Source organism: Bemisia tabaci, chromosome 9, assembly GCF_918797505.1.
Source record: "Bemisia tabaci chromosome 9, PGI_BMITA_v3".
Classification (NCBI taxonomy): Eukaryota; Metazoa; Arthropoda; class Insecta; order Hemiptera; family Aleyrodidae; genus Bemisia; species Bemisia tabaci.
The window spans coordinates 15397848-15425751 of NC_092801.1; the positions used below are offsets into that span (position 1 = coordinate 15397848).

The following is a 27904-nucleotide window of genomic DNA, read 5'->3' on the forward strand; positions in this document are numbered from 1 at the left end:
TAGGGGAGCGATTCGGTAGTGATTCTCGTGACTCGTCCCTTTTGTCGGCGTATTTCTGTGTGTGCGTCGCGTCGCGGCAAGTGTTACCTAGACATAGTGTCGTCTGTGAGGGTGTGTGTGTCTGCGTCTCCTTCTCAATCTACCTACCAGGATTATTTTGATTAATATTTCCACACCATTTGAAGGAGTTGGATATCTGGTCGTAGCTTCCTTTGATGGGTGCATATCTTGGCGTGGTCTGGATTCAGGTCAGAATTATTAGCACATAACTTACTTAGATTCTGCTCAGATTTGGTGTCATGATTGCTAAACTGTGTTTTACTCTTACTTTATTCGCCCCTTCCTCGTCTTTCTTAACCTATCCATTTCCTTCCTGTCTTTTTCCCGTTTATTGTGCTTCATTTTTACAGTTCTTATCCTTTCGTCAAAGCCAAGGGCAAGTAGATAGGTGAATTTTGATATTATGTTCCTTAGCTAGGTCTGACTTCTACGTGCAGACATCATAATTACTGAGAAAATCATTGTTAGGTGTTTGAGTTAAACACACTTCCAATAATTAGGTATCTGCAGAGATCTGTCTTTCAAAGTTTCTCGTCTTATCCTAGCACCTCTCTTTGCAAATATTCATAAGCCCAACATATTATTGTTCCGGTTTGAAATTAGTCGAAAATTCCAGCACCACTGCGAGCGAACTGTAGGTATGAGAGGGTAACCCCTGATTAAACTGCCTTGAGTCGAGGTCTGTTAACACTCTATTTTTATAGGTGGAAAATTTTTAAGCTTTCAACCGTTATTTTCCAAAACTTTAATTAAAAATCTTGGGGAGATAGGGAGAGGGGGGGGGGAGGTTGTTCGGAGGTGGCGAAATTTGCCGCCAAACAAAAATTTCCGAAAAACATCAAAATGCTTACAATTGCTCTAACAGGGGGAGGGATCTATTTACTCCCTTGCCCCAGCCCAAATTACTCCTTTTAAAAGTGCGAGTTGTGGTAATTTTTTAAATCTCTCTTTTCGCATAAAATTCTATATCGACGGTGTAAGTCGGCAATCACGTAACTCGGTTTGTGTGGTCGCAGACTTCCTGTCATACTTGATTTTTTAAACGGAAAACTACTCAACAGCAATTCTTTATAACTGCCGTGATTTTTCTACTCCGTGCGAAGAAAATTCTGTAAAAACTTCAAAGAATGACGTCAATTTGTTCTCCTCTAAAAAAGGAACATAGAGGTGGAGATTTTCAGACGCCGCAAACGAGATATCGACGGTGTAAGTCGGCAATCACATAACTCGTTTGCGGTGTCTGAAAATTTCCGCCTCTATGTTATTTTTTAAAAGAAAAAACTGACATCATTCCTTGAAGTTTTTGCAGAATTTTCTTCGCATAGAGAAAAAAAAATCACTGGAGTTTTAAAGAATAGCCGTTGAGTAGTTTTCCGTTTAAGAAATAAAGTTTGATAGGAAGTCTGCGACGTCGTAAATCGAGTTATTTGATTGCCGACTTTACACCGTCGATATACTTATCTCTCCATCTTAGTAGGTAGATTATAGCACGATTTGAGTTTCTCTTTTCAATATTTGTCATTCCTTACCTTTCCTATTCACCTTCCTCACTACTAGAAATAGGCACCTCACAAAATTTAATCGTTCTTGACTTTTTGTCTTTCCTTTTCTGTTCTTTACATTTCTTATCTTATGTTTAGTGTTGTAACTACTTTAAAAAAAGATAACTTACCTTTAAATTACCTAATTTATAAAATAAATGTCTTGTATGTGTCAGGGATTTGAAATTTAAGGTGCTTCGACGGACGCCATTTTTCGTGTCCGAGCGATGTGCGATATATCGCATCGATTCGTTCCTAAATTTCAGCAACTTGTCATTTTTTTCGAATTTTGAGATCGCAATTCTATTGTCAGGAGACTAAAGAATTCGCTTATCAATTTTGACAAAGAAAGTCAACGTAATAAAGACAGGGTTTTTTTAGAGGAATAATATCGCATCCGAGTGCAGTACCCATATCAGTATCGAATACCTCTTAAAAAATCACGCCTTTATTAAGTAGAATTTCTTTGTCAAATTTGGTTCGTGGATTCTTCAGTCCCATGACAACAGAAATGCGATCTCAAAATTCGAAAAAATGGCAAGTAGCTGAAATCCTGGAACTAATCGATGCGATATATTGTATGTCGTTCTGACACAAAATTCAGCGTCCATCGAATCACCTTAAGTAGGTAATTTTTCTAACTTCAAATTTCGTGAGAAAACAATGGTGCCACTGGTTTTCTCTGAAATCGATTCCCAACCTCAAAGAAGCTCTCGAAGTTGAGGCTGTGGTGGAGGGGATATCTCATACGCAACGTTGAGAATATACCTCTACATCCAGTCTTTTTTTCATGCAAAGATAGGGAGCATATACATTAGTAGAGTTGCCACTTTCTTTGGAGACTCAAAGTTAATCCTGCTAATGCATTTGCTCCCTATCTTTGCATGGAAAATTTGATTGGATGGAGAGGTGGACTCTCATTGTTGCGCGGGGTATCCCCTCCATTGCGGACTCAACTCGGAGAGCTTTTTTAGGTTTGGAAAATGATTTCAGAGAAAACAAGTGACACCAATGTGTTTCTCACGAAATTTTACGCAAAATTCGATGAATTTATTGAGATCAATAGTGGGTGGATGTTGATCCCTCCCGCGTGGATGTTGTCCTGGTAGGGGGGTGGTGGGAAACCGGGACTAAGGGTGAGTGCACGTGGTTCGTTGGACGGTCGGGTGGGCAGTTGGTCGAACAATTTGTCGATAGGTTTTTCCCCGGAAAAAGCTTTTGAGAGATTGTTCGACCTATACTCTTCATCTGACGGTCTGACAAACGGTGAGTGCGTGTGATTTATTGGACGGTCGGGTTGGCAGTCGGTCGAGCAGTCTGTCGATCGGTTTTTCTCCGGAAAAAGCTTTCGAGAGGTCGTTCGACCTACTGCCCACCTGACTGTTTGATAAACAGTGAGTGCATGTGGTTTGTTGGGCGGTGTAAGTGCATGTGGTTTGTTGGACGGTGTGAGTGCATGTGGTTTGTTGGACGGTGTGAGTGCATGTGGTTTGTTGGACGGCCGGGTGGGCAGTCGGTCGAACGATTTGTCGATCGCTTTTTCCCCGGAAAAAGCTTTTGAGAGACCGTTCGACCTATACTGTTCATCTGACGGTCTGACAAACGGTGAGTGTATGGTTTGTTTGACAGTCGGATGGACAGTCGGTCGGACGATTCGTCGATCGCTTTTTCCACGGAAAAAGCTTTCAAGAGATTGTTCGACCTACTGTCCATGTGACGGTCAAACAAACGGTGAGTGCTTTTGGTTTGTTGGACGGCCGGGTGGGCAGTCGGTCGAACGATTTGTCGATCGCTTTTTCCCCGGAAAAAGCTTTTGAGAGATCGTTCGACCTATACTTTCCATCTGACGGTCTGACAAACCGCCAGGCCTCACCTGGCTCTCGTCGCACCGTCAGGTTACGATCAGGAACTCCCATCATTGTGTGGTCAGCGATGACTTCATTTTGACGGGAGTGCGTTCTTACCCTGTTGATGCAACGAGCGCTCTGCATAATCGTGACCCGGGATGCCGTTTTCTTTTAGTATCATCCACTCTGGGCGCACCTGCCGTCGAGTGGCAAAGTCTGCGGTCGAACTCCCGCCGGCGCTGGCCTGCGGCCGTTTCGTCGCTGGGCTTCATTGTTGCGATTAGCACGTCGCGGCGAAAAGACCCGGGTTCCGTTCCGGGGGAGCCGGAACGGAATCCTGGTCAAACGGAACTTTCCAGGGGCCGAATGCACCTCTCACCCTTTACTATGGCACCAAATTTTACTTTCATGAAAAATCTGCATCCGACTTAGGTCCCGTGGTTAAGGTGAATCCAGGGTTCGATTAGGGATAATTCAAGATTAGAGATAGCGCCACCAGTCACCACTGAGAATTTCACTTTCGTTCGACGATTGCTGAAATAATATTGTTCATATTACAAAAAGCAGATCCACAAGATACAGATTATTTGTTGCCCGATTTTTTGAGCCAAAAATATTTGCAATTAGAATTACAAGCGCAGAGAAAGTACGGTTGAAACTTTAAGCTCAGCGGCGGCGGCCGAGCTCGCAACTGAATCCCTCGTGTTCTGTCTCTCCCTCTCCCATTGCCGCAATGGGAATTACTTTCCGCCGTGGTTACGACTTTATTTTTGGGAATTTTGAGAAGATTTTTTAACTGAGTGTTCCTCAAGTATGTTGCTATGTCCCCTGGATCCCCAATCTTGAATAAGTATTACGGTTTTTATTAAATTGGCAACTATATACGGCTATTCTGAGCAGCGCGACTTGGTGGCCAAATCGCGAAGTTCGAAGCCTGGATTCACCTTCAGAATGTCACACATGTGTCCTAAGGCATGGTGTCTAGTTTTTTAAAAACCGGGATTCATCAGGGAATGAAAATTTACCGGGAAAATCAAGGGATCTGTTCCAGAAACCGGGAATCTCTTTCATTGGCCAGATAATATCAACATCAGGAACATTTTTTAAATTAAAATTTTGAATGTGCGCCAAAGAAATGGCCGTAAGATGAATTAAAATCGATATTTATATCTGAAAGTCTGGAAAATTATATTTTTTCCCCCTAGAAAATCCCGGGAAAGTAGGAGAAAACTTCGGTTTCTCATCAGGGAATGAGCTCCTGATAATCAGGAAAAATCAGGATAAAATCAGGGAATGAGCTTCTGATAATCAGGGAAAATCAGGATAAAATCAGGGAATGAGCTTTGCCATGAAAACTAGACACCATGTCCTAAGGGAAAAAAGCGGCGATTCACTATTGCCCCGACCTGAAATAAATTGAAAAATTTACTTGCGTCGCGCGGTAGACGTAGGTTTGCAGCTTCTCGAATTTTCTACTTTTAGACGCGGGAGGCAATGAACCGATTATTTTCCAAATCGCGGAAACGTTAAAATTGCGAATTCAAGAAAAACGAGACAAACCGTTTTAATCGTTTTGTTGACAATCTTCGAATTCCGAAAAATGAGTGATCCCGTAGATGGCTATTTTGAAATCGGACTTGATTGATCGCATCAGAGAAAACAAAGAAAGAACAACCCCTCTACCACTAAAATATAGATTGGCGCTTAAGTACGTGATTTGGAAAATAGTCGGTTCAAATGGGTCCTAAGTCGGATGCAGCCCTTGAAAAATTGGTTTTTCAAAACCTTTTATTGAATTTGTCTCCTTATTCAGAGATTAATTTTTGCATAATTATGTACAATTTTTTACTACTACTACTATTACTACTACTGCTACTACTGCATCTACTACTATTAATTCACTGAGTCATAATCAGGGCCGCCCAGAAGAAGGGGGGTAAGCGGGTAAACGGGTCTTTGATCATGGGGCCCGGGGTCGAAGTGGCTCATGTGGCTCTAAAATTTGTGAGGTACCGGATGAATTAGTTCATCCGTCTCTGGACCTTTTGAGTAAGCACAATTTTTGCGTATTAACCAAGTTTGTGGTCCTGACTTGCAGTCTTACGAGCCCCCCGATTCATCTATTATTCTCTTAATTCTTGTTTTAGCCGGGTTCAGCAATCAGAGCTATCGAATAAGTTTGAAATAATTTACATTGAGTAAATTAAAAAATGGATCTATTTTACCTTCAATATAAAAAATTCACTGGGGGAGTCCCCCCGAACCTCCCCTTTCCAGGCGATGGTTGCCCCCAAGTTGCCCGTCACTTCAATTTGTCCCGGGCCCCATCTTGTGTTCTGGCGGCCCTGCTTTCCTTACTCTGAGACTCAACCTTCTTTTATCTTCTTTACGTGGAGAATTTGCAGGTATCGAAACTTTGATAAATATCATACTCAAGAGGAATTTAGAACTAAGCACGAGAACACTTTAGGTTCTTAAATTGAACAGTTTTTGGAAGAGATATGATTATCAGATGGCTCAATCTGATAAAATTTTTGTGTTTAGATGGGAATTGCCGCCTGACACCGTCACCAAGCGTTAAATTTTGCACTTTTAAATCTCGTTTTCAACAATGGAGAATTTGCACGCAATTTTTTTATTGCTTCATCTGAAAGTGCCTAATGAGCTGAGTTCGCAATATTTTTCATAATTTTTTTCTGACATGGGAAATTGGAGAAAAATTGATTTAAAAGTGAGAAAATGTGCCGCCTTGTGACGTCATCTGGCGGCATTTCCCATTTAAACACATGTATTTTAGCAGATTAGGTTATTTTGTCATATCTCCTCTAATAATTGCTCAATTTATGAATCAAGGGTATCTTTGTGTTCAGTTCACTCAAAGGATTCCACTTAAACAGGAAATTCATCAAATTTCAGACCCTTGCAAATTCTCCATTTCCCATATAATAAGAAAATGATAAAAATTAATGTGAGCTCCGTTCATTAAGCACTCTCAGTTGAAGCAACAACATTTTTTCGTGCAAATTCTCCAGGCTACTGTGAACGTTTCAGGCTACTCCGGAAACGTTTGCTAGATCTTTCCCGCTACTTATTTTCCGTTCCCGGCATTTGATCTCGGGAAATATTGGTCCCTACAAACAAAAAAGCGGTTTAATTAAAAATGAATGTCATAGTTTTTAAGTGCAACCCATCTTTCAAGCCGCATACTCTCGTGATATCTATCTAACAAGTCGTCGAGAATGAATGAGGTGACTGAGGTATCGCTCCTCTAAATCATCACAATTATTTTTCATTCTAGATACGAGAATTTTGAAGTTTTTTCAAACTTCAGAGTCGTCTGCCACCCTCTTGAATATATTCATTATCATAGATTCAAGTTCAAGACATTTTATTAGGTTCGCCATTTTTCTGGAACTTGACCAATGACAACCTTGTTAGACTTTCAGTTCATATTTTTTTGCTTCTTGCACTGTCCACCGAAGAGTCTCTTAGCACCACGCATTTCCTGAAAACGTCGCTCTGGTAGTTTGGATCAATATACAGACAAGTTTGATTTTGTCACTTTAATGTTTGCTAATTTAATAGCGCGATAAAAACATTTACATGAACTTATAGTAAGAATAAAGTTAGGAGCTCATGTAGGTAACATATTTCCAATTTAAATGCGGGAATCCGTCCCTTTTTAAAGCAAATTAACTCAAGTAATTAGTTTGATTTGAGAGATCATAGCTCACTTGAAACTTTTCACCAATGATCTTGAGTTGTAGTTCAGGGAGCGTCCATAAGTTACTTAACGCACTTTTCCGGCATTTCTCCCCCTCCCCCTTCCCCCTGTAATGATTTATAACGCAACCACGGGCCCCCTTAATCATTACGTAACTCTTTAACATCCCTTTAATATCCCCAAAATCGTGGGAGATTGTTGATTATATAGCTGTATAATTAAATTTTTTGTAAAGATAGTGTGATAAATAACCGTGAAGAATGGAGAATGATACTTTTCGGATTCTCTGTGTTTTTAACCAACTGAGAGGGTTACGTAACGCTGGCACTGATCACCCCCCCCCCCCCCCCAATAGCGTTACGAAATGTATAGACGCTCCCAAAGACTGTAAAATTTGTTGAGGAATAGTAATTGTATCACACCGATTTGCGTCCTGATCCTTAATGGACGTTCACTATATGGACTTCAATGTATGAGTTTGAGGAAAGCGTAGATAAGCGGACCATTGTCAAACTTAACATAAATGAACTTAAACACCTTGAGGCTCAAGGAAGGTGGAAAAAATCCCAAGTACTTAGTATCATTCAAGGTCGCCTATGGAGAAGAGATCGGAACGTTTCATTTTGTTTTTTTGTTTTAAAAAAAGAGAAGAGAATAGCTTCTATCTTTGAACACTCGGATAGTTTTGATCTCGACCAACTGTCGTTTTATTGCTTTGAACCCAATTCATGATTTAGGATGGAAATATTAGTAAAATGACAAAGTCTATTCTTTTCTCAAGGAAACACGAGTCACAAATTCAGGAAAATCAGAATTTTGCCCCTAGAAATATTAGTAAAATGGCTAAGTCCATCCTTTTATCAAGGAAAAATGAGTCAAAAATTTAGGAAACTCAGCATTTTCCCCCTCATATCTTTTTATTACAGACAGGGACATTTCGTAGTAATTTTTCGACTTGCTAGCCGCCTTTAGTTTCAGTCGCCTTTAACTTTGGGTCACGCGTCTTCTTACGCTCAAAGTTTTCTAGGTTACTATGAAGTATTTCGTGTCATCGGTGTCTGCGCTTTTGCTCTGTAAATGGTTTAATGTGAATCAGGAATTTTATTTCAAACTTAGTTCTACAAAATTGCATTATGAAACTAGACTCATGGCGAGGTTTCTTGCTTTTGGAACTCACTTAGTTTAGTATGAAGTTTGGACCTAATTGGCGGGAATAATTATTTTAGAGAAAATTTTATATGGATCAAGTTCTTCAAGGAAGGACATCCTTAATTTGGAACATGACTTTTAAGCTTAGGAATCGAAGCAAACATAGATTGGCTGTCGATTTGGTAGAAGTTGGGTTTTTGTGTTTTTCGTTAATATCGTTGGTTTTCTGGGTAGATTTTCAATCCGAGAATTTTGAAACTAAAAAATTCACTCCCTCCCTGTTCCCCTCGTTCTCAATTCGGAAGGAGTATCCGTTGTTTAGAAATCATAAAAACATGAGCGGAACTTACATAAGATCGGGTGTTGTGTAATTTAATAGTAAGAACAGCTCAGAATTGCTCCTGAGACGGCTCTATATTTTAAAATCTTGTGGGGTAGCCCCCCCCCCCCCCCCAGATCCCCTTTAAGGCTCGAGAAATCCCCCGAGCTTCTCTATAGATCTGCGGAATCCCACCCATTCTCCATGGCGGGGTGTCTTTTAAGGTCCCTTGACTTCCCTCGACTTCCCTCGACGAGGTGTCCTTTCGCACCACCCCCCCCCCCCCCCCGCATAATGTTCCAACTTGTTCAGCCTTGTTTAGCAACTCCAATGTTTGTCAGGATCCTCTCGGTGCCAGCAACTCTTTTAGGTAATCGACGCCTCGCTGTCAAAAATTATTGCAACTCAGTCTGCAAGAAAATTATTGTAATCATGTAATCGTGTTACAAATACACCGTTCTTGGTAATAGTAATGTAACTGACATTAGGCATGAATAGACTCTTAATTTTTTTTTAATAAGTCTTGCGTTTTATTCCGACATGGCAAGCCTGACAGTGACTTAGACGCCTAATTTTCCTCGTCAAGTTTTCGCTCTGCGAATAATGCAAGCATCAGCTATAAGTGTGTTTTTTCTGTACTTAAACTTAAACGCGGTTTTTAAAATATTGAGGGGAATGTAGAGTAGACGGTAGGCAAGTAATGCAAATGGAAACGTTCAAACAAGTTTCGTATGGTGATGATGAATTTCTCTGCCGCGGTGCGGCATTACTAAAACTGAATATGTTTATGATTTTAAAATATGTGTGCAATGTTTATAATGTTTGATTTTAACTGAGGCGTCGATGAAAAGTTGCAAAAAGTTTATTTCTTCCACTTGTAATAAAAATGCGTCAATGTTGTACATTAAGTAACGCATGTTGTACGTTCAATTGTTCGCGCATTCAGTGAAGGTTGATAACTGCGGTTCTAATTGTAAGCTAATTTTTCCGATCTGCAGCGTTTAAGGGTTACTTTCTCCAGCTTTTAATCAACTTTGATTTTTTTTGTCAGGTAGCTGGCCTTTTTTTTTTTTTATTTTTTTTCTTCTTTTGATATGAAACACATATGAATTAAAATTTGCCGGAATTTTGGTCAAAACTGGTCGCAACCTAGCGTAGTACATAGACATACCTAAATTAGAATTGGATCATGTTTTAGACGTAATTTATGCGAGGAATGTTTCGAGGTCAAAATGAGCTAAGGACAAGGGATTAGTCTCATAATGATCAAAATTGCTTCCTGTATTATTGCAGAGTTTTTTTTATTTTTTTTAAAGAGACAATACAGAAAGTTAAGCAACGTAATTCACACATCAAAGATACCCTCTGACAAACAATACAGAAAGCGATTTTGATCGTTCTTAAGACAACCAGAGAGGGTTTTTCAAACATAACTTGAGACCTTTCTATTGTGAGCTTGAAAAAATTGCTAAAATTAATTTTGGAAGGAAGAGTTGGCCTGATCTATGTTTATTATTTTTTATTGCAACTACTAAGTATCAATATCTCTAAATAGGTATTTTGTTAATGCACCTATCTAGATGAGGGAACTATAATGGCACGTACGACGTACGTTGTCCTTGAAAAAAGCCAGAAATTAGCTCGTGTTTCCAAAATTAAGTTCCATTCTCGTGTACTCGTAGCTTTGAAGTGTATAAATGCCTATAGTCTGCAGGGGCTGTCTGCAGCTTCATTGTTCTGCCTTGCTGAAGAATAACGCCGTATGAACCCTCTGACGTTGCCAAATCTCCTCCGTTAAAGTACCAGTTTTCAAGGAAACTTGTGGATATTTTTCTCCCAATTTCTCAGGGAATTTCATTCGCAACTTAATCTACTCTCTCTGAAAATTTCCAAAAAAATATCGAAAACTTTTCCCGTAAATGAATGTTTAAAAGGGAGAGGTGAGGCAACATTTGGATGGTCATGCGGTTATTTTCCCTTCCCATGGCAGTGTTGTAAATTGTGTATAATTAATTGTCGTTTATTCTCGGGTTCCATGCCAATCATCCCTATCGTCGCAACGTTTCCAGCCCTTTTCCCATCTCTTGACGTGTGCTCACGGGAGTTTCAACCGGACTTTGTTGCAACCATCAGTTGAATTTTAATTCGAGGAAGGCAACTGGATTCAATTTGGTCAATGAACGTATCCTGAAGAAGATATTCTCCGTTGTCAAACTCGAAGTAGAAGTAATGGTCGTAATATCACATTCGTTCACATATTCACGAAATACGTTTCATGCAAAATTCATGTGAATACTACAAGGATATATTCTGATTTCCAGTTGGCTGAATTTCACCCTGAATCATGTGAAATTCTGTTCAAGTCAAAGTCAAATTGTCGCGGAAAATCATCGAGGTGGCGAAAAATTCGCAAGTTGGTGAACATATCCTGTTGAGATAGCAGCCTTCGCCGGTAATGGCGTTACTCGAGGCGCATCCTCGCGTTCGATGACGCGATGCTTGAAGTATTCAGTAGACTTTCAGGCACTCCAAACGTTACATGCTGACGTGTGTGGCAATTGGCGCATCTTCGAGTTCGATGGTGCAATGTTGGAGGTATTCATACGATGTTGCAGGCGCTCTAAACGGTTCAAGCTGACTTCACTCCGTTGGTATTTTGCATGACTGTGCAAAATCACGGCATCCGGACAGGAGACGAGACGGGTCCCGAACTTCATCCCGAGATTTTCCTGTTTTCGTCAAATTGTTGATCGTACATTTCTCGAGGCCCTCAAATCCATCAAATTTTTTTTGGAAATGTCAATTTGAAAATTGAAATTTCGCATTTGCCAACTCTGTGCGCTGAAAAATATAACTGGTCCACGAATTTTAGTCGACCGAATTCTAGGCCCGAGGTTTCAGCTGACCGGGCCGTAGTAACGACCAATGACGCACGAACCGTTGATTAAATCAATGCAGCACAATAGATTCAAATCAACAAACCGTTGATCAAATCAATACAGCACAATAGATTGAAATCAACGCACGATATTTCCTGAAATCGAACGTCAGCTCACCGACTTCCGTCAAAAATTTCATCGACGCCGCAATTTCATCGCTCGGAAAAAATGCCCCGCACATCTACGAACATTCTACAACGTCCTTGGATATGATCCTGCTTTCTCTCTTCCTTGCGATTTCCAGAAGCGCCCTTGCAGTTATAACCGTCTAGAAACCTGTGGGCATTATGCGCCAAGCCAGCCTTTCCCCGTTGACAGGCATGCTGGTCCCTTAATTGAAGCAGCCTCTCCTTGTTAGCGGGCAAGTTGGTTTAGAATTGAGGCCTCTTTCTGCTTTTAACACGCAGGCCGAGTGTTGCGGCCTTTCCTTCTTACTTTCAAAGAACAAGCAAGTGGACTGTAAAGAGTCCTCGTAAACATAGCCTCAACATAGGCTGTAGCAGCGGCTGGTGACACATGGACCATCGATCAAATCAACACAGAACGACAGAAACTTGTGGGCACTGTGCGCTAAGCCAGCCTCTCCCCGTTGACAGGCATGCTGGTCCCTTAATTGAAGCAGCCTCTCCCTGTCAACAGGCAAGCTGACTTAGAATAGTGGCCTTTTTCTGTTTTTCACAGACAAGCTGAGTGTTGCGGCATTTTCTTTTTCCTTTTAAGGAACAAGCAAGTTGATTGCAAATTGCCCTTGTAAACCTGGCCACAACATGGTCTGTAGAAACGACTGGTGACGCATGCTGATGAAATCAACATAGCACAATGAGTGGAATCACGGCGAGTCGTATTTTTCAGACAAATAACATAAGCTCGCTGCCTTATGTCAAAAATATCAGAGACTCGACAATTTAGTCGCTTGAAGAAAATGCGCACCCACCGATACTTTTCAACGTCTATGGACCTTTTATTCGTCATTTGAGCAAGACCGACGTTCGTCGCCGTGGACTACATGTCATCATGAGCGTTTCACTTTAAAAATATTTGATGCAGAGCCATCAATTCGATGAGCGTATCCAATGCTTTTCTGAGGAATTTGTCGATGAATTCGACGGCTGGAATGGAGAGTTTTTGGAGCCCGTAAGGACTTACTTCTGTCAGAAGCACCTTTACTCAAACGTGCTTGCTGTTTACAGCCAGGACTGCGACTTTTCTGCAACAAATGTCAACGATGCACCAAGAAAAACACCCTAGTAGTACACTCAAGATGGGAGAAGGAGAAGAGGATGGTCTCTGCAGAGGATTTGGATGGTCAGTGGTGCGGATGAACACAGCGTGGAACCCGATAAGTGAAGTGAATTTCCCGAAGAAAAAAACAAAACAAAACAAAAAAAATCCAAAAAACAAGAAAAACAAAAAAAAACCAAAAAAAAAACAAAAGAAACAAAAAACAAAAATCACAAAAAAACGAAAAAAATAAAAAAAACAAGAATAAAAAAAACAAAAAAAACAAAAAAAACAAAAAAAACAAAAAAAAACAAAAAAAACAAAAAAAAAAAAAAAAAAACAAAAAAAACAAAAAAAAACAAAAAAAAAACAAAAAAAAACAAAAAAAAACAACAAAAACAACAAAAACAACAACAAAAAAACAAAAAAAAAAAAAAAAAAACAAAAAAAAATCAAAAACGTTTTAGGTTTTACGTCATACGTTATAGGTTTATCCGTTTGCATGAAGTCTGCAGTAAAAAGCCGAACGACCGCCACACATGTACCCTCTTCAAAATCGTACGCAGGAAAATATTCACACAACGGGAAGTTCGAATATCAACTCTTGAACGAAAAAATAACAAGTACTTCTCACATAGATCCAATGAAAATTAGTCGATGATAAAGGTGTAATTTTTATTCTTACCTTTCAACCAATTTAATTGTTTTTTTATATGTAGTTTAATGTTTGATTTCCGGACTTTCCATTGAGTGATGTGCTTTCTTCGTGAGATTTTGAAGAGATAGTACGTCGCGTAGTGATTTGATTTCTACCTTCTAAAGGCGCATTCTGCCACTTTGAAATCTCCCAGAGCGAGGAAGTTTGTAACGAAGCTTCAAATTATATACTAATGAGCTAACTGTTAATGACTTTTTTTTTTTTTTTTTTTTTTTTTTTTTTTTTTTTTTTTTGTAAATTTAATCCCGGTCGGTCGGCTCATATCTGCAGTTGTGTGTTAGTATCTGTAAAGCATTAGAAAACTATACTGTATGGCAATATGTTTCTCTACTGCTAAATTTCGTAAGTACAATTTTTTAAGTTAAGTGCATGCGAATTAATGATTTTTGTTGAGAAATTCATCGTCACCAACGTTGCTAACACTTCCGACTTTCTTCTCCTATCCGGACCTCCGGATCTCTACACATCGGTTTTTCAAAAACCTCGCTTGTCAGTTTACAATAGGGATTAAGCATTAGGGGTGGTATCTACTTTAGCCGCACCAATCACTCTGTAGTGGCGAATAGCGCGTCGTTCACTGTAATTAATCGATTAATATGCTATTTAAAGCTATGGAAAAGGATCGATTAAGAGGGTTACAACACCTCAATAATCGATTCTTAACCATAGCTTTAAATGGGAGAATGTCGATAGTCGATAATTCATATTTTGCCACTGCACATACCTACCCTTTTGGGAGACCTTCCTATGTCTTCGATACTGCCACGTGCGTTTTCTTATTGAATAATTACTTGTTTTAAATTATATAAACTGTCGCGTTTTTAGGTATGTAATGTAAAAGTTTAGGTATTATTCTCATTGGCAGGCCGAAATCGCTGCACTGTGTGCGGGCAGAGACGAAACAGCCAATGGGAGTAATTAGGTAAGATACTGCTCTGCGGGGAAATCAAGGCCAAAAATTCCAAAAACTAGCACGAAAGTCACCAAAAGAACTCTAATGAGTATCCGTGCAAGAAGGAGGTGGGAGAGTTATCAGCTCAGGCGGATGCATAGAAATACTAAAGTATTTTACCAATATATTCAGCAGTGTACACGGATCATTATATATTTTTACTTTCCAATATCTTTACATGGTTAGTTGAAGAAAAACCAAACTTTCTCATATACAAAAATTAAGAGTTAAATAATAACATGAAAATAAAATTTTGAAATTGACTTAAATTTTAATAAATAAAATCCATGGTAAAAGGATGAATAGGTGTTTGAGGTTTTACTGCTAATTTGCTTTGATTTCCCCGTAAGACAGCGTGGACCCAACTTTATTCTACCATCCTGTAACTTCAGTATTTGGGCCATAGTATTAGTGTTTTAATTATATTTACTTAGGTAAGTAAATGTCATTAGGGCATACACCATCAACACACATTAGATTAGAATAGTATTTTTCTTCTAAAGTGATTTCGCATTTCTGGCACATTGAGATACCCTCCCTGAGGATTGTGGCGTCTGAGTCTCGCAGTGGCTTTCAAAAAGTAAGAGCTAAGAGAACAATAACAGGAAAAAAGAAAAAAAAGAAGGGGGGAAAAACAAGAATTTAAGCAGAATACATTGAGTGTCTGAGTATTTTTGTATTCATGCATCATAACTGAATCAGCTCATGCGAAAACTGCTTATTTTTATTTTTTCTAATCTTGTGAAAAGGGTAAAAACGTGTACTTTTAATGGCGGTTGTTGCTCTCATTGTCTGGCCGAAATCGCTGCACTGTGTGCGGGCAGAGACGAAACAGTCAGTGAGAGTACTTGAACTTGTAATTGGACTACATTTTGCAATTTGGAACTACAATTTCTGGTTCATCTGTAGAAACACTTATGTGCAGAAGGAAACTGACTGTACGTATGTTGTTTCTAAACTGAGCCAGAAATTATAGTTCCAAATTGCAAAGTGCAGTCCAATTTAAGAATGTGCAAAAGCTAACCCTTGAACCACAAGAAGTCTTAAAAACCAGGAAGCTTCAGAGATGAAAAAAAAGGAAATTATCAGTGTTCTCAAGAGCTGATTCACTTTAAATGGGGCATTTTTATATTATTGGACGAATTCTATGAATTATTTTCCAAAATTTATAAAATTATTTGTTGTATTTACTTCTGCACCGATTAAAACCGGTATTTTCTTGATTTCTCACGGATTTACTAAAACTTGTCATTATGCATAACTGCTCGTGTTGCGTTTGGATCCTGACTGACATCGGAGTGCTGTAGTTTTACAATGTAAAATCCCTCTCTGTGAACCCAAACAACTTGGGATTCAGAGATAAAAACAATTTTATCCAAAAGGTTTATCGCTATCAGTATCGGTGGGGTAGGTGAACGATGATAATTCTGGATTGCAGAAACATACCATTTGCACTAACTAGGTGGCCCTGGCCCATTACCGCCCTGAGCTTTATGTAAAATGCAGAAACCCAACTTTTTCTCGCCGTGAAAGTCATTGCAGTTTCTCCGAATTTTGATCCCTTTTTCCTCGTATCTTTTCTCGGTGAGAAACGCTTTGGATCTCGAGCAGTCCCATCTCTCTGTAGTCTTATCACGACAGTTGTTACTTGCTCTTGGAGCCGGGGGAATTTTTCGTCCTACAAACATTAAAGGGTAGGTGACCTCTTCACCATTTAGTTGTCGGTTAACAACAGTATTTTTAGAGCTATAGGTATCTACCGTCATCGCGGCTTTTTATCGATTTATTTTTTTCATTTTTCCTTGATAAAGGAGGAACTTATTCCCCTCCCGTTGCATGAAGCAAGTCGCTAGTAGTTGCGCGCACTGATGATCAGAACGTGTCGCTTTTTTATTTATTTGTTGTTGGTAGGGCATCTGGTAGTGCGTGGCGCCTAATAAGCAATTTTTCGCCTGAAACTCAACTTTTTCGCTTCTCTTTTTTTCATGTCCTCATGTGCCTTGTCGCACATCACTGTAGCAATAGATCAGAAACCAATATAATGGGGAAAACATGCTTTTTTCTGAAGTTCCATTGCAGAGATTTTTTAAAAGTTCACTTGAGTCCTTGTGCCGTAGTTTTTATTTCATACCCGGTGGAATAGCCAAAAATTTTTCATCGGGAGGGAGGGAGTTTATAAATTCAAACTCTCTGACGGGGAGAGGGGGTTCTTAGTACTCTCAGTACCCCCTCCCCCGTAGTACTGTAATGCCTCATTTTTTTCTTGTCGTTGTGAAAGTTCAAGTAGCTATGATGCTGATCTCTCGTTCAATATTTCAGTTTTATTTTTATCATAGTTATCTTTTCGAATCGTATTCATGCCCTGTCGCCATGATTCCAGGGAATAAAATCGTTCAAAAGTGTTTCTCTTGATTCGTGAAATGGATAAAATTATCACTGAAGCTCCCTATAAAAAAAACCAACGCAATTTTTCGCTCGAGCTATCTGAGAGGACGTTTTCAGATTATCAGCATTCACATTAATTTAGATTTCCAACTTAATTTTTGCAAGTAGTCGTGCTATTATATGACATTTGCGGCTCTTCTTTTCTCTCTCCTTAATATTTTTTCAACAAACACATTTTAAACAACATCCTTAGCTAATGCATCTGAAAGAAGTAGGTTCTCGGATGCGCTCTCTTCGTACGGAAACAGTGTTAACAGAAGCAAAAACATACATTTGACTGACGTAATGCAAACTTGCGTGCCTTAAACTGCGATTTATGACATCACTACCGACTGTTCTTCTTTCTTCCCATGTATATCTTCTGCAGTAGTAGTAAAAGCAGCAGCAGTAGTAGTAGTAGTAGTAGTAGTAGTAATAGTAGTAGTGTAGTGATAAGTTTTATTTTTAAGAGGTGCCTTAGCAACTTCGGCCACTCACACCTCTGCAATTGAAATATCAATGAGTTAAGTCATAATTGAAAGTTAATTTTTGAGTAACTTGAAATAGAAGTAAAAATTAAAAATGCATTTCAGCATTTCAGCATCAACTTGAAGAAAATCTCGAGGGTGAGTGCCTTTTAGAGGGAGGGTGCAGAGGTTAAGGTCCAGTTACACGATCAAATTGAGCCATCAAATTGGGCCTCTCATTGGTCGCATTCTGAATGCGACCAATGAGAGGCCCAATTTGATGGCTCAATTTGATCGTGTAACTGGACCTTTAGAAGAGCTGATTGCACACGTCCCAAATGGGAGTCGAGACGATGAGGGTCTTGTCGTATCGGTCCCCATTTGGGACTTGTGCAATCGGCGTATGTGCCCGGGTCAAACTCGCAGCGTGGACCTCCGTTTCCACGATCAAATTGAGCCCACACCCCCACCGATGATCAATTTTGATGGGCTCAATTTGATGGTGGAACCGGGCTCCACACTGTGATTTTGACCCGAGCTTAAGGTGATTCGATGGACGCCATATTTTGTGTCAGAACGGCATGCGATACATCGCATCAATTGGTTCCATTTTTTCAGCTACTCGTCATTTTTCTCCAATTTTGAGATCGCAATTCTGTTGTCAGGAGCCTAAAGCACTTACATACCAATTTTCACAAGGAAATTCGACGTAATAAAGGCGTGGTTTTCTCTCTAAAAAAAAACCACGCCTTTATTACGTTGAATTTCTTTGTTAAAATTGGTAAGTGAGTGCTTCAGTCTCCTGACAACCGAATTGCGATCTCAAAATCGGAGAAAAATGACGCGTAGCTGAAAAAATGAAACCAATTGATGCGATATATCGCATGCCGTCCTGACACAAAATATGACGTCCATCGAATCATCTAAGGGTGATTCGTCAAGCTCAAGTGACGTGGTCGAACTGGCATGCGATATATCGCATCTTCAGGTAAAAAATCTCGGCAGATTTTGAATTTTCAGCAAAAAAAAAAAGGACGATAGTCCCTGCGCATGAGCTCAAAGAATCATTCTAAACCGAAAAATCGGAAAAATTCAGAGAAATGAAAGCAGGATAGTGTTTAGAAAAAAACCTCGCATTCGATACAGAAATCGATAGCTGAATCGAATGCGAGGTTTTTTTTCCAAACACTATTCTGCTTTCATTTCTCTGAACTTTGCCGATTTTTGGGTTTAGAATGATTCTCTAGGCTCATGCGCATGGGCTATCGTCCTTTCTTTGCTGAAAATTCAAAATCTGCCGAGATTTTCTACCTAAAAGATTCGATAGATCGCATGCCACTTCGGCCACTTCTTTTGAGCTTGACGAATCACCTTAAAGAGGTCCCGGAAGTTCCGTGTCAGCCGCGACGTGCATTTCACAGCCGTGACGCACAACGACGACGACCGCCGTCAGTTCCGGTCATAGTGCCCCTTACGGTCCGACGTCCGACGAACGGGTGGACACCCGCTGGACGCTCCGTCGACTGCTCTACCGTGATGACAGTGCTTCCGTATCAACTTCACTTTCAGGCTGAGGCCTTTAGCCTCGGTCTGAAAGTGAAGTTGAGTTGGAGGCTCTGTCGTCCGACCGAGCACTCGTCGGAGCGCCCGGCGCACGGTCGTCCACCCGGTCGGCGAACGTCGAAGTCGACGTCCGACGAGCGGGTGGACACCCGCTGGACGCCCCGTCGACTGCTCTACCGTGATGACAGTGCTTCCGTATCAGCTTCACTTTCAGGCCGATGCCTTTAGCCTCGGCCTGAAAGTGAAGTTGAGTTGGAGGCTCTGTCGTCCGACCGAGCACTCGTCGAAGCGCCCGGCGCGCGGTCGTTCATCCGGTCGGCGGACGTCGCGTACCGTCTGGAGGCGCTAGAGGAGCGATCTGCAGACGCCGCCCCGGCCGCACGTCTGCCCCGGTGGATGGTGGCGGGCACCGTGTAGGTGCCCTGCCCTTTCTACCCTTGGTCAGTGACCTTGGGATTGGCTCCCGAGGTACAGCTGCGGTAAAAAACGAGTTTTTTCACCGTGGCTGACTTGGTTATGTTGTGCTGTGCTGTGTTGTGTTGTGGTGTGTTGTGTTGTGTTGTGTTGTGTTGTGTTGTGTTGTGTTGTGTTGTGTTGTGTTGTGTTGTGGTGTGGTGTGGTGTGTTGTGTTGTGTTGTGTTGTGTTATGGCGTGGTATAGTGTGAAGCACGGAGAAAAACATTTCGTGCGAGAGACCCGAAGTTCGGGTCAAGTGGATCTCTGAAGTTTCAGATCACGCAACCGAAAATCGATGCCGAAGGGTTCGGGTCACACGTCTGATGTACTTTGGCATGTACCGAAATACTTCAAATGTCTGACCCGAACTTTGGCAGCTGGTCCTCAAGTTTTTTCGGATGCGTGATCCGAAAACTTCAGAGAAGCATACGACCTCAACTTCGGGTCCCACGCACGAAGTTTTTTTCACCGTGTGAGTGCGTGTGGTTTGTTGGACGGTCGGATGGGCAGTTCGCCGAGCAGTCTGTCGATCGCTTTTTCCCCGGGAAAAGCTTTCGAGAGATCGTTCGGCGCACTATCTATTTGACGGTTTGACAAACACAGTGTGCGTGTGGTTTGTTGGACGGTCGGATGGGCAGTTCGCGAAGCGGTCCGTCGATCGCTTTTTCCCCGGGAAAAGCTTTCGAGAGATCGTTCGGCGCACTGTCCATTTGACGGTTTGAAAAAAAACTTCTTTCGGGAGAACCGAAGTTGAGGTGATATAAATCTCTGAAGTTTTCGGATCACGCATCCAAAAACTTGAGGTTCAGCTGCCAAATTTCGGATTAGACATCTGATGTACTTTGGCATGTACCGAAATACTTCAAATGTCTGACCCGAACTTTGGCAGCTGGTCCTCAAGTTTTTTCGGATGCGTGATCCGAAAACTTCAGAGAAGCATACGACCTCAACTTCGGGTCCCACGCTCGAAATTGTTTTCTCCGTGTGTGGTGTGCTGTGTTATGCCAGATAAGGTAAGGTCATGTTAGCTAGGCGGGATTGATATGCTTAGGGCAGGCTAGGGCGGGCGGGGGTTAGAGGTATGGTGTGGGGGGTTTGGGTTGGGATTAGGGGATGGGTTAGAGCGGAGTGAGGGAAGGGGATTGGTGAGGGCACAGTTTATTTTAGAAGTTAGGTCTAGTTTTAATGTGTGATTGTGTGTTGGGTTGGATATGGCCGAGGCAGACAAAACGTATCGGTATGCTCTTCCAGACTCTCGCAGTCAAAAGTGGGCTTTTGGATCCCGCCGCTAGAGCTGTGGCACGAAATTAGAATTTCAACAACTTTTTAAAGTTATTGACATTCAAATTTCGCGCCTCAGCTGTAGCGACGGAAGTCGAAAGCATACTTCTGGCCGAGAGAGTCAGTAAGAGCATACTTACGTTTCATTTACCTCGGGGTTAGCCGAAACGGGTTAGGCGTCAGTTGACTGACTTGGTAAGGCGGGACTTATGAGTTAAGGTGGGCAAAGACTATGAGAGGGAGGGGGTTTGGGTTGGGACAGGGGCTGGGTTAGGACTAGGGTGCGGGTTATGGTGATTCCACCCAGGAAGCATACAAACATCGATCTGTCGAACAAATTTTGTTGTAATACGAGCCTTCCTTTTCACTAAATGCAAAAAAAAGTTCTAAAACAGTGTAGAGGCATACATCAGCAGTCTTTTGTTGAAAAGTCTCTTACCGAAACCCCTAAATTAAAGCCAAATGAGACTGACCGCTAAATATCGCATTTCTATTAGTTAAATCGAATGCGATATTTCGCGGTCAGTCTCATTTGGCTTTAATTTAGGGGTTTTGGGAAGAGACTTTTCACCAACAGACTGCTGAAGTATGCTTCTACACTGTTTTAGCACTTTTTTTTTGCAAAGAGTGAAAAGCAAAACTCTTATTGCAGCACAATTTGTTCGACGGATCGGTGTTTGTTTACTTTCTGGGAGGAATCAACTCATACGGGGTAAGTTGAGATTAAGAAGTTCAAGGTAAGAGTAGGACGTACGATAGTTTTATCCCTCGCATTCACTCACTCTTGAACTCGATTTGATTCGATGGAGGTTATATTTTGTGTCAGATGTCGTTCTGACGCAAGATATGGCGTCCATCGAATCCCCTCAAAATAGTCAGCTTAAATAATATAAGGACCTAATAGTAAGTAATAATATAAGTAAAAATAAAGTCACCTTGATAAAGTCAACAGTAACAGCGTATTCTTGGTCTGTTAGTATTGGGTAAGATAAGTGAATTAACAGTATGCTTCTTCACTGTAGACTTCCCCAAAGTAACGAAACGCTCCGTTCTGTTCGTTTCGTTTCATTTTAGTATTGGCCTTAAGTTTGAAATAAAGGACGGTTTTCCTATTTGATTCTTTATGATCCAATTACTCCCAGCCAGAGGGAGATTGGACAAATGAGAGTCGGATATGAAAAGATTTTCATTTTTTTTTTTTTTTTTTTTTTCGTTCTTTTGTCAAAGCGGGCCTGAGAGAGAGCGAAGCGCCCTCTGGGGGTCGGGCCGCGTAGCGGCCAGGGGGCACAGCCTTCTAGTATCAGTTAAAGCACCAATAGCAGTTACAGCAGCTGTAAAAATCCCTCGTTTTGGGAAATCAAGCCAATCTAAAATTCGGCTGGAAAAATAAAAACAACGACAGTAATAGTAGGAGAGGAAGAAGTTTTAGCTGTCGGTAGTAGACGAAGAAAAATCAGCAGCAGAGCTTTTAAGAGTAGGAATATTTATTCCTTAACACAACAATTATTTTTCTCAGCGTAACGACTAACTGTCAAGGAAACTGTCGTTTTTGTTGTGAGTTATGAATATCCAATTCCTCTTAGTAAGCAAACAAACCAGGGCTGCCAATTTTTGAGTAATTTAAGCATCGGTGAGTAAAATGGGTGTCATTTCAGTAATTCAAATGATCTGTGAATAATTCAAGAGTGATTCTCCATCATAGTGTCCCGCGAAGTGATTAGCGATCGATGAAGTGATGATCGATCCTAAAAGAATACAGTTCTCGTGTGATTTTTGCGTAATGAGTGAGTAAAATTGAGAAACCGTGAGTAGGTAATATGTGAGTAAAATTGAGGAACGGCGAGTAAAGAGTGAGTAAAGGCAAGAACGGACGCTAAAGAGGAAGTAAATTCGAGGACTGAGAGAAAAAAGGGGTAGTAAAATCTTGAGACACAGGGAGTAAAGAGAGAATGAAGTCGAGAAACTGTGAGTCATAAGTGAGTAAAATGAAGGGACTGTGAATCGTAGTGAGAAACGGAGAACGGTGAGCACCAAGTGAGAAAAATCGAGGAACGGCGAGTAAGGAGTGAGTAAAATCGAGAACAGAGAGAAAAAAGGTAGTAAAGTCTTGTGACACAGGGAGTAAAGAGAGAATAAAATCGAGAAACTGTGAGTCATAAGTGAGTAAAATCGAGAAAGGTGAATGGTAGTGAGAAACGGAGAACGGTGAGTACCAAGTGAGAAAAATCGAGGAACGGCGATTAAGGAGTGAGTAAAATCGAGAACAGAGAGAAATAAGGTAGTAAAATCTTGAGACGCAGGGAGTAAAGAGAGAATAAAATCGAGAAACTGTGAGTCATAAGTGAGTAAAATGAAGGGACTGTGAATCGTAGTGAGAAACGGAGAACGGTGAGTACCAAGTGAGAAAATTTATAACGGTACGTAAGTGAGCGAGGAATTCGCGAAACGTAAGAGTAATGGCAGCCCTGATAATGTAGATCCCAGGGTGAATAGTTCTTGATAAGTCGTTGAAACCCTGGAAAAGTTAGGAAAATGAGCCCAGTACTGGAAAGTCAGTGATTTTTGCTGCGGAACTTTGAAATTATTTCTTCCGGCCTAAATGTGCACTAATTACTGTCCACCGCACTTGAACGCTCTGTGGACGAAGATCAACATCCGCCTTTAAGTTCTGCTCGAAGTTTAGTTTTAAGATTTTTTGAGGGGGGGGGGGGGGTAGAAAAATCCTTGCTTTTTGTAGTATTCCTTGAAATAGTTGTTGAATACTCAGTCGTCATTGACTCAGTAAATTCGAAGTTCAAGCAACGATCTTGGTACCCAATATTGTTGGTAAATTTTCCCTTGCGTAATCACAGATTTTTGCCTCGTAATAAACATCTCACAAGAGTTCGTCGTTGAAGTAAAACTCAACTCTCTAATGCTCCCAAGTCGAACGATGAATCAAGCGCTGTAAGCGATTCACGGCTTGCATCCACGATACCGGTTAAACGATAAATTATACAATTATTTATGTTTTATCGGGTGTACAAAAACGAAGCATACGTTTATTTTTTGGGACTTATAAGGCAAAAAAACCAATCAAAGCAAAAATAATTGGAAACTATTGCATCTGTATCTGGACTTTAATATAGTGGAGGTGGAAGAACATGCATTAAGTATTTTCAGTTTCTTCGCCTTTTTCGTGTTTTGTCTGTCCACATGAAAATTTTTCTTTTGGTTATATCATTCAGGTTTCAAGATACGCCTTTTATTATCATTATTATCCGTTTATTTTCATGATTTCTTTTATCTCGTTTACATGTTATGTATTATTGTAAACGCCTTATCTGAGCAGAATTGAAGTAAGTTAAGCACACATGATTCATTTCCTGGTGAATCTGTATACATTTTTTTAACTATTTAAATCTTAATGACCTTTTTGAGGCCACTTTTTTAGTGCGCGGTGCGATTCCAGTGAAAGTGCGTGGTGTCGTGAGTGCTTACAGCTTGGCGTCGGGCAATTGGATAACTCTCCTCTGGTACGTATCTATTAGTTCCTCCTTTCTTGTCATAATTTTATCCATTTTTCCCCTGCAGTTGACTATTGTTGCAGGATACAACAGGGGTCAATTGCGTTAGGCAGAATCGTATTTTGATGGTTTAAGCTTATCATTCAGCAAAAATGGACAAATTGTGTCCAGTCGCTATAATTTTTACTAGTTCGTCCTTTCTTGTCATCATTTTATCCATTTTTCCTCTGCAGTTGACTATTGTTGCAGGGTACAACAAGGGGCGTTAGATAGAGTCGTATTTTGATGGTTTAAGTTAATTTATCAGCGAAAATGGACAAATTGTGTCCAGTCGCCAATTTTTACGTCCAATATCAACAGAAATATCGCCCATCCAAAAACATGATGTATAACATCATCCACCGCGGAAGTGCATACAGTATGAGAGATGAGAGAATAGAAGCCTTTTAAATTGCGAGGGGGAAAGGTAGTAACCAGTGCAAATGTGTATGTGTATCACTGCTTGATGGAATAAAGGGGAAAGCAACCATGCCAAATTTCCTCTGGCAATCACTCATTTTCAGGAAACTTTTTGAATATTTTTCAGCCAATTTCTCAGATGATTTTTTTCGTAATTTGATCTAAAGTTTCTATTTTTCTCAAGAATAAGCGTTTTATCCGAGGAAATTTGGAAACTCTGGAATGTTCATACGGCGTTCCTCGTTAGCACGGTAGCACTGTTTGCGTGATCACGGGAAGGCGTCACTGATGAAACAAAGATGCACGATCATTGTTACGACGCGACGGTAGTCGATGAGGAAGGTTAAGTTTCAGATTTAGTATCCCCAAACGATTATTTGCACGGAGACGGTCGGTGAAAACCACGATTTTCCATAGAATTATTGTCATTCGTAACTTCTCATCCTCCGTGAACACTTCTCGAATTCCGGAGTAGGTACGTAATGTAGTATCACGCCGCTTTGAAGGAAACTCAACGATCTAGAAACTATAGGTAGGGGGTTCCTATGCTACGCCAAAAGTGAAATTCGTAACACACCAGGAGCAAAAATTAGGTAGGTTTCTATGGCTTCTTAGGGGACTGTTGCTGAATATGGACTTAAATCAAATTTAGAACCAACTATTTGAAAATCTGTGTCCAGATATGGAACTTAGCCATTCATCAATTGCACTTACGATGAAATTTCAACACTAAATCATTTATTCTAAAAACTCCCGTAAGATTCCATGTATTTGAGGTTATGACGAAGCTAGGTTATGAAGATAGCAATCAGCCATTTCCACTCTCCGCCCGCCTATCGAACGACTTTTACGTTTTTTCGAAGGCCATCACCGATCTATAGTTTATAGATCGTTGAGGAAACTCCTCTTTTCGGATTCCGGAGTAGGTACGTGATTTGGTATCACGCCGCTTTGAAGGAAACTCCTTTTTTCGGATTCCGGAGTAGGTACGTGATGTAGTATCACGCCGCTTTGAAGTCAACCCCTCTTTCCGAATTCCGGAGTAGGTATGTGATGCGGTATCACGCCGCTTTGAAGGAAACTCCTCTTTTCGGATTCCGGAGTAGGTACGTGATTGTATCACGCCGCTTTGAAGCAACCCTCTTTCGGATTCCGGAGTAGGTACGTGATTTGTATCACGCCGCTTTGAAGGAAACTCCCTTTCGGATTCCGGAGTAGGTACGTGTTGTGTATCACGCCGCTTTGAAGAAACTCCTCTTTCGGATTCCGGAGTAGTACGTGATGTGGTATCACCCGCTTTGAAGAAACTCCTCTTTTCGGATTCCGGAGTAGGTACGTGATTTTGTATCACGCCGCTTTGAAGGAAACTCCTCTTTTCGGATTCCGGAGTAGGTACGTGATGTGGTATCACGCCGCTTTGAAGGAAACTCCTCTTTTCGGATTCCGGAGTAGTACGTGATGTGGTATCACGCCGCTTTGAAGGAAACTCCTCTTTTCGGATTCCGGAGTAGGTACGTGATGCGGTATCACGTGTAAATGAAGGGAAATATTGACGTTACACTTGTCACGCATTACTGACTTGTTTGAAGGTATGCATAATGTTACCAACGTTAAGGTGATTCGGTGGACGCCATATTTTGTGTCAGACCGGCATGCGATGTATCGCATCAATTGGTTCCATTTTTTCAGCTACTCGTCATTTTTCTCCTATTTTGAGATCGCAATTCTGTTGTCAGGAGTCTAAAGCACTCACTTACCAATTTTAACAAATAAATTCAACGTAATAAAGGCGTGGTTTTTTTGAGAGAGAAAATATCGCATCCGAGTGCAGTTTCGATATCAGTATAGAATGCGATGTTTTCACTCTGAAAAAAACCACGCCTTTATTACGTTGAATTTCTTTGTTAAAATTGGTTAGTGAGTGCTTTAGTCTCCTGACAACAGAATTGCGATCTCAAAATCGGAGAAAAATGACGAGTAGCTGAAAAAATGGAACCAATTGATGCGTTATATCGCATGCCGTTCTGACGCAAAATATGGCGTCCATCAAATCACATTAAAGTCTGAAATGAAGCGCGTAGATATCGGAACAGCGGCGTTGGTATGTGATGTGGTATCACGCCGCTTTGAAGGAAAATCTTAGCTTTTCATCCGTCTCAAATTAATGAGGCTTTGAATGTAGGCAGTATGCATAGGTGAAAGCGGAAATCAAGCGTTCGACTGTCAGAACTACGCCGCACAGTGCGGCCCTCTGTGGACAAAAATAAACAAATCAAAAATCACAACTGAACATCTGCATATTTTTTCGGAGTTTGTCATCTTTAAGATATTACTGACTCACAATGATGATTTATTTCCCAATTTTTTGCTCGATACTACTTCAAATTTGGATAGAAAGTGGACGGGAAATGGGTCGAGAATCATTGGTCCTTAAGAATTACACGGGACGTCAACTTCAAATGAAGATTTCTCGCTTGAAACGCAAGATGCCCTGAGTAGTTGACATTTTCTTAATCCTCAGATATTCAACTTCAACTCTACCAAAAAGATCTTGCGACTTTTTACGACTATCAAAGATGTTTGAAGTTAAAGTTCGGGTGTTTCACGTTGCTTTTACATTGTTATCATAGAACTAATTCGAGGTTGCCAACCTCAAATGAACTTTTCTCGAAAAATGCGCAAAAAAATCCCAAGATTTGTCATTTTTCTATTTCTCGAGTGTTTTTACTTTGATAGCGGCAAAAGACCCTTCCCATGTCGGTGCCAGTCTCTTCATTATGTAAAGTTGAGTGTCTACCGATTTTCGTCCGCATCGTCCGTAAGGATGCCGCACTGTGCGCCGTTGGTATGATGTGTGGTATCACGCCGCTTTGCAGGCAAATTTTTGCTTTTTACCTGCCACCTGTCTTCTATCTCGCATCACCGACGTTCAGGAGTAAGCGTATTTTATTAGTGGATGCATATCCTCGGGAAAGCTACTGTAAACTCCGAGCTCTAGATTCTCGACCGAAGAAACCGGTACGGGAGCATGGATTATCCGTTGTTCCCGACCAGTTGCACAGCCCTTATTATTTATGGCGGGTTTTTAATTTTCGCGGATCGAAAGTGACATAACGGTGTTCGGAATATTTTCGGACGCCATATTGGCCTCCTGGGAGATTTGCGTGCAAATACTAAATACTAAGGAAGAACGCCGTATGAGCCTTCAGACGTTGCTAAGTTTCCACCGATAAAAAGTAAATTTACCGGTAAAATCATGAATATTATATCCCAGAATT

At 40.9% G+C, this 27904-nt stretch overlaps 1 protein-coding gene across 6 annotated transcripts in view; it reads left to right on the forward strand.

Annotated features, from left to right (window-relative positions):
- Window positions 1-200: 200 nt before the first annotated feature.
- Window positions 201-27904, forward strand: part of tmod (tropomodulin) — a 266526-nt gene continuing 238822 nt past the window's right edge. For all 6 annotated transcript variants that reach the window (XR_011900489.1, XR_011900488.1, XR_011900491.1 and 3 more), the window contains exons 1-2: window positions 201-248; window positions 24082-24176. Coding sequence is in view for 2 of the 6 variants with exons in the window: in XM_072304043.1 (XP_072160144.1) it covers window positions 216-248; window positions 24082-24176 (128 nt within the window). In the remaining 4 variants the exon portion in view is untranslated. The remainder of the gene's footprint in view (window positions 249-24081; window positions 24177-27904) is intronic.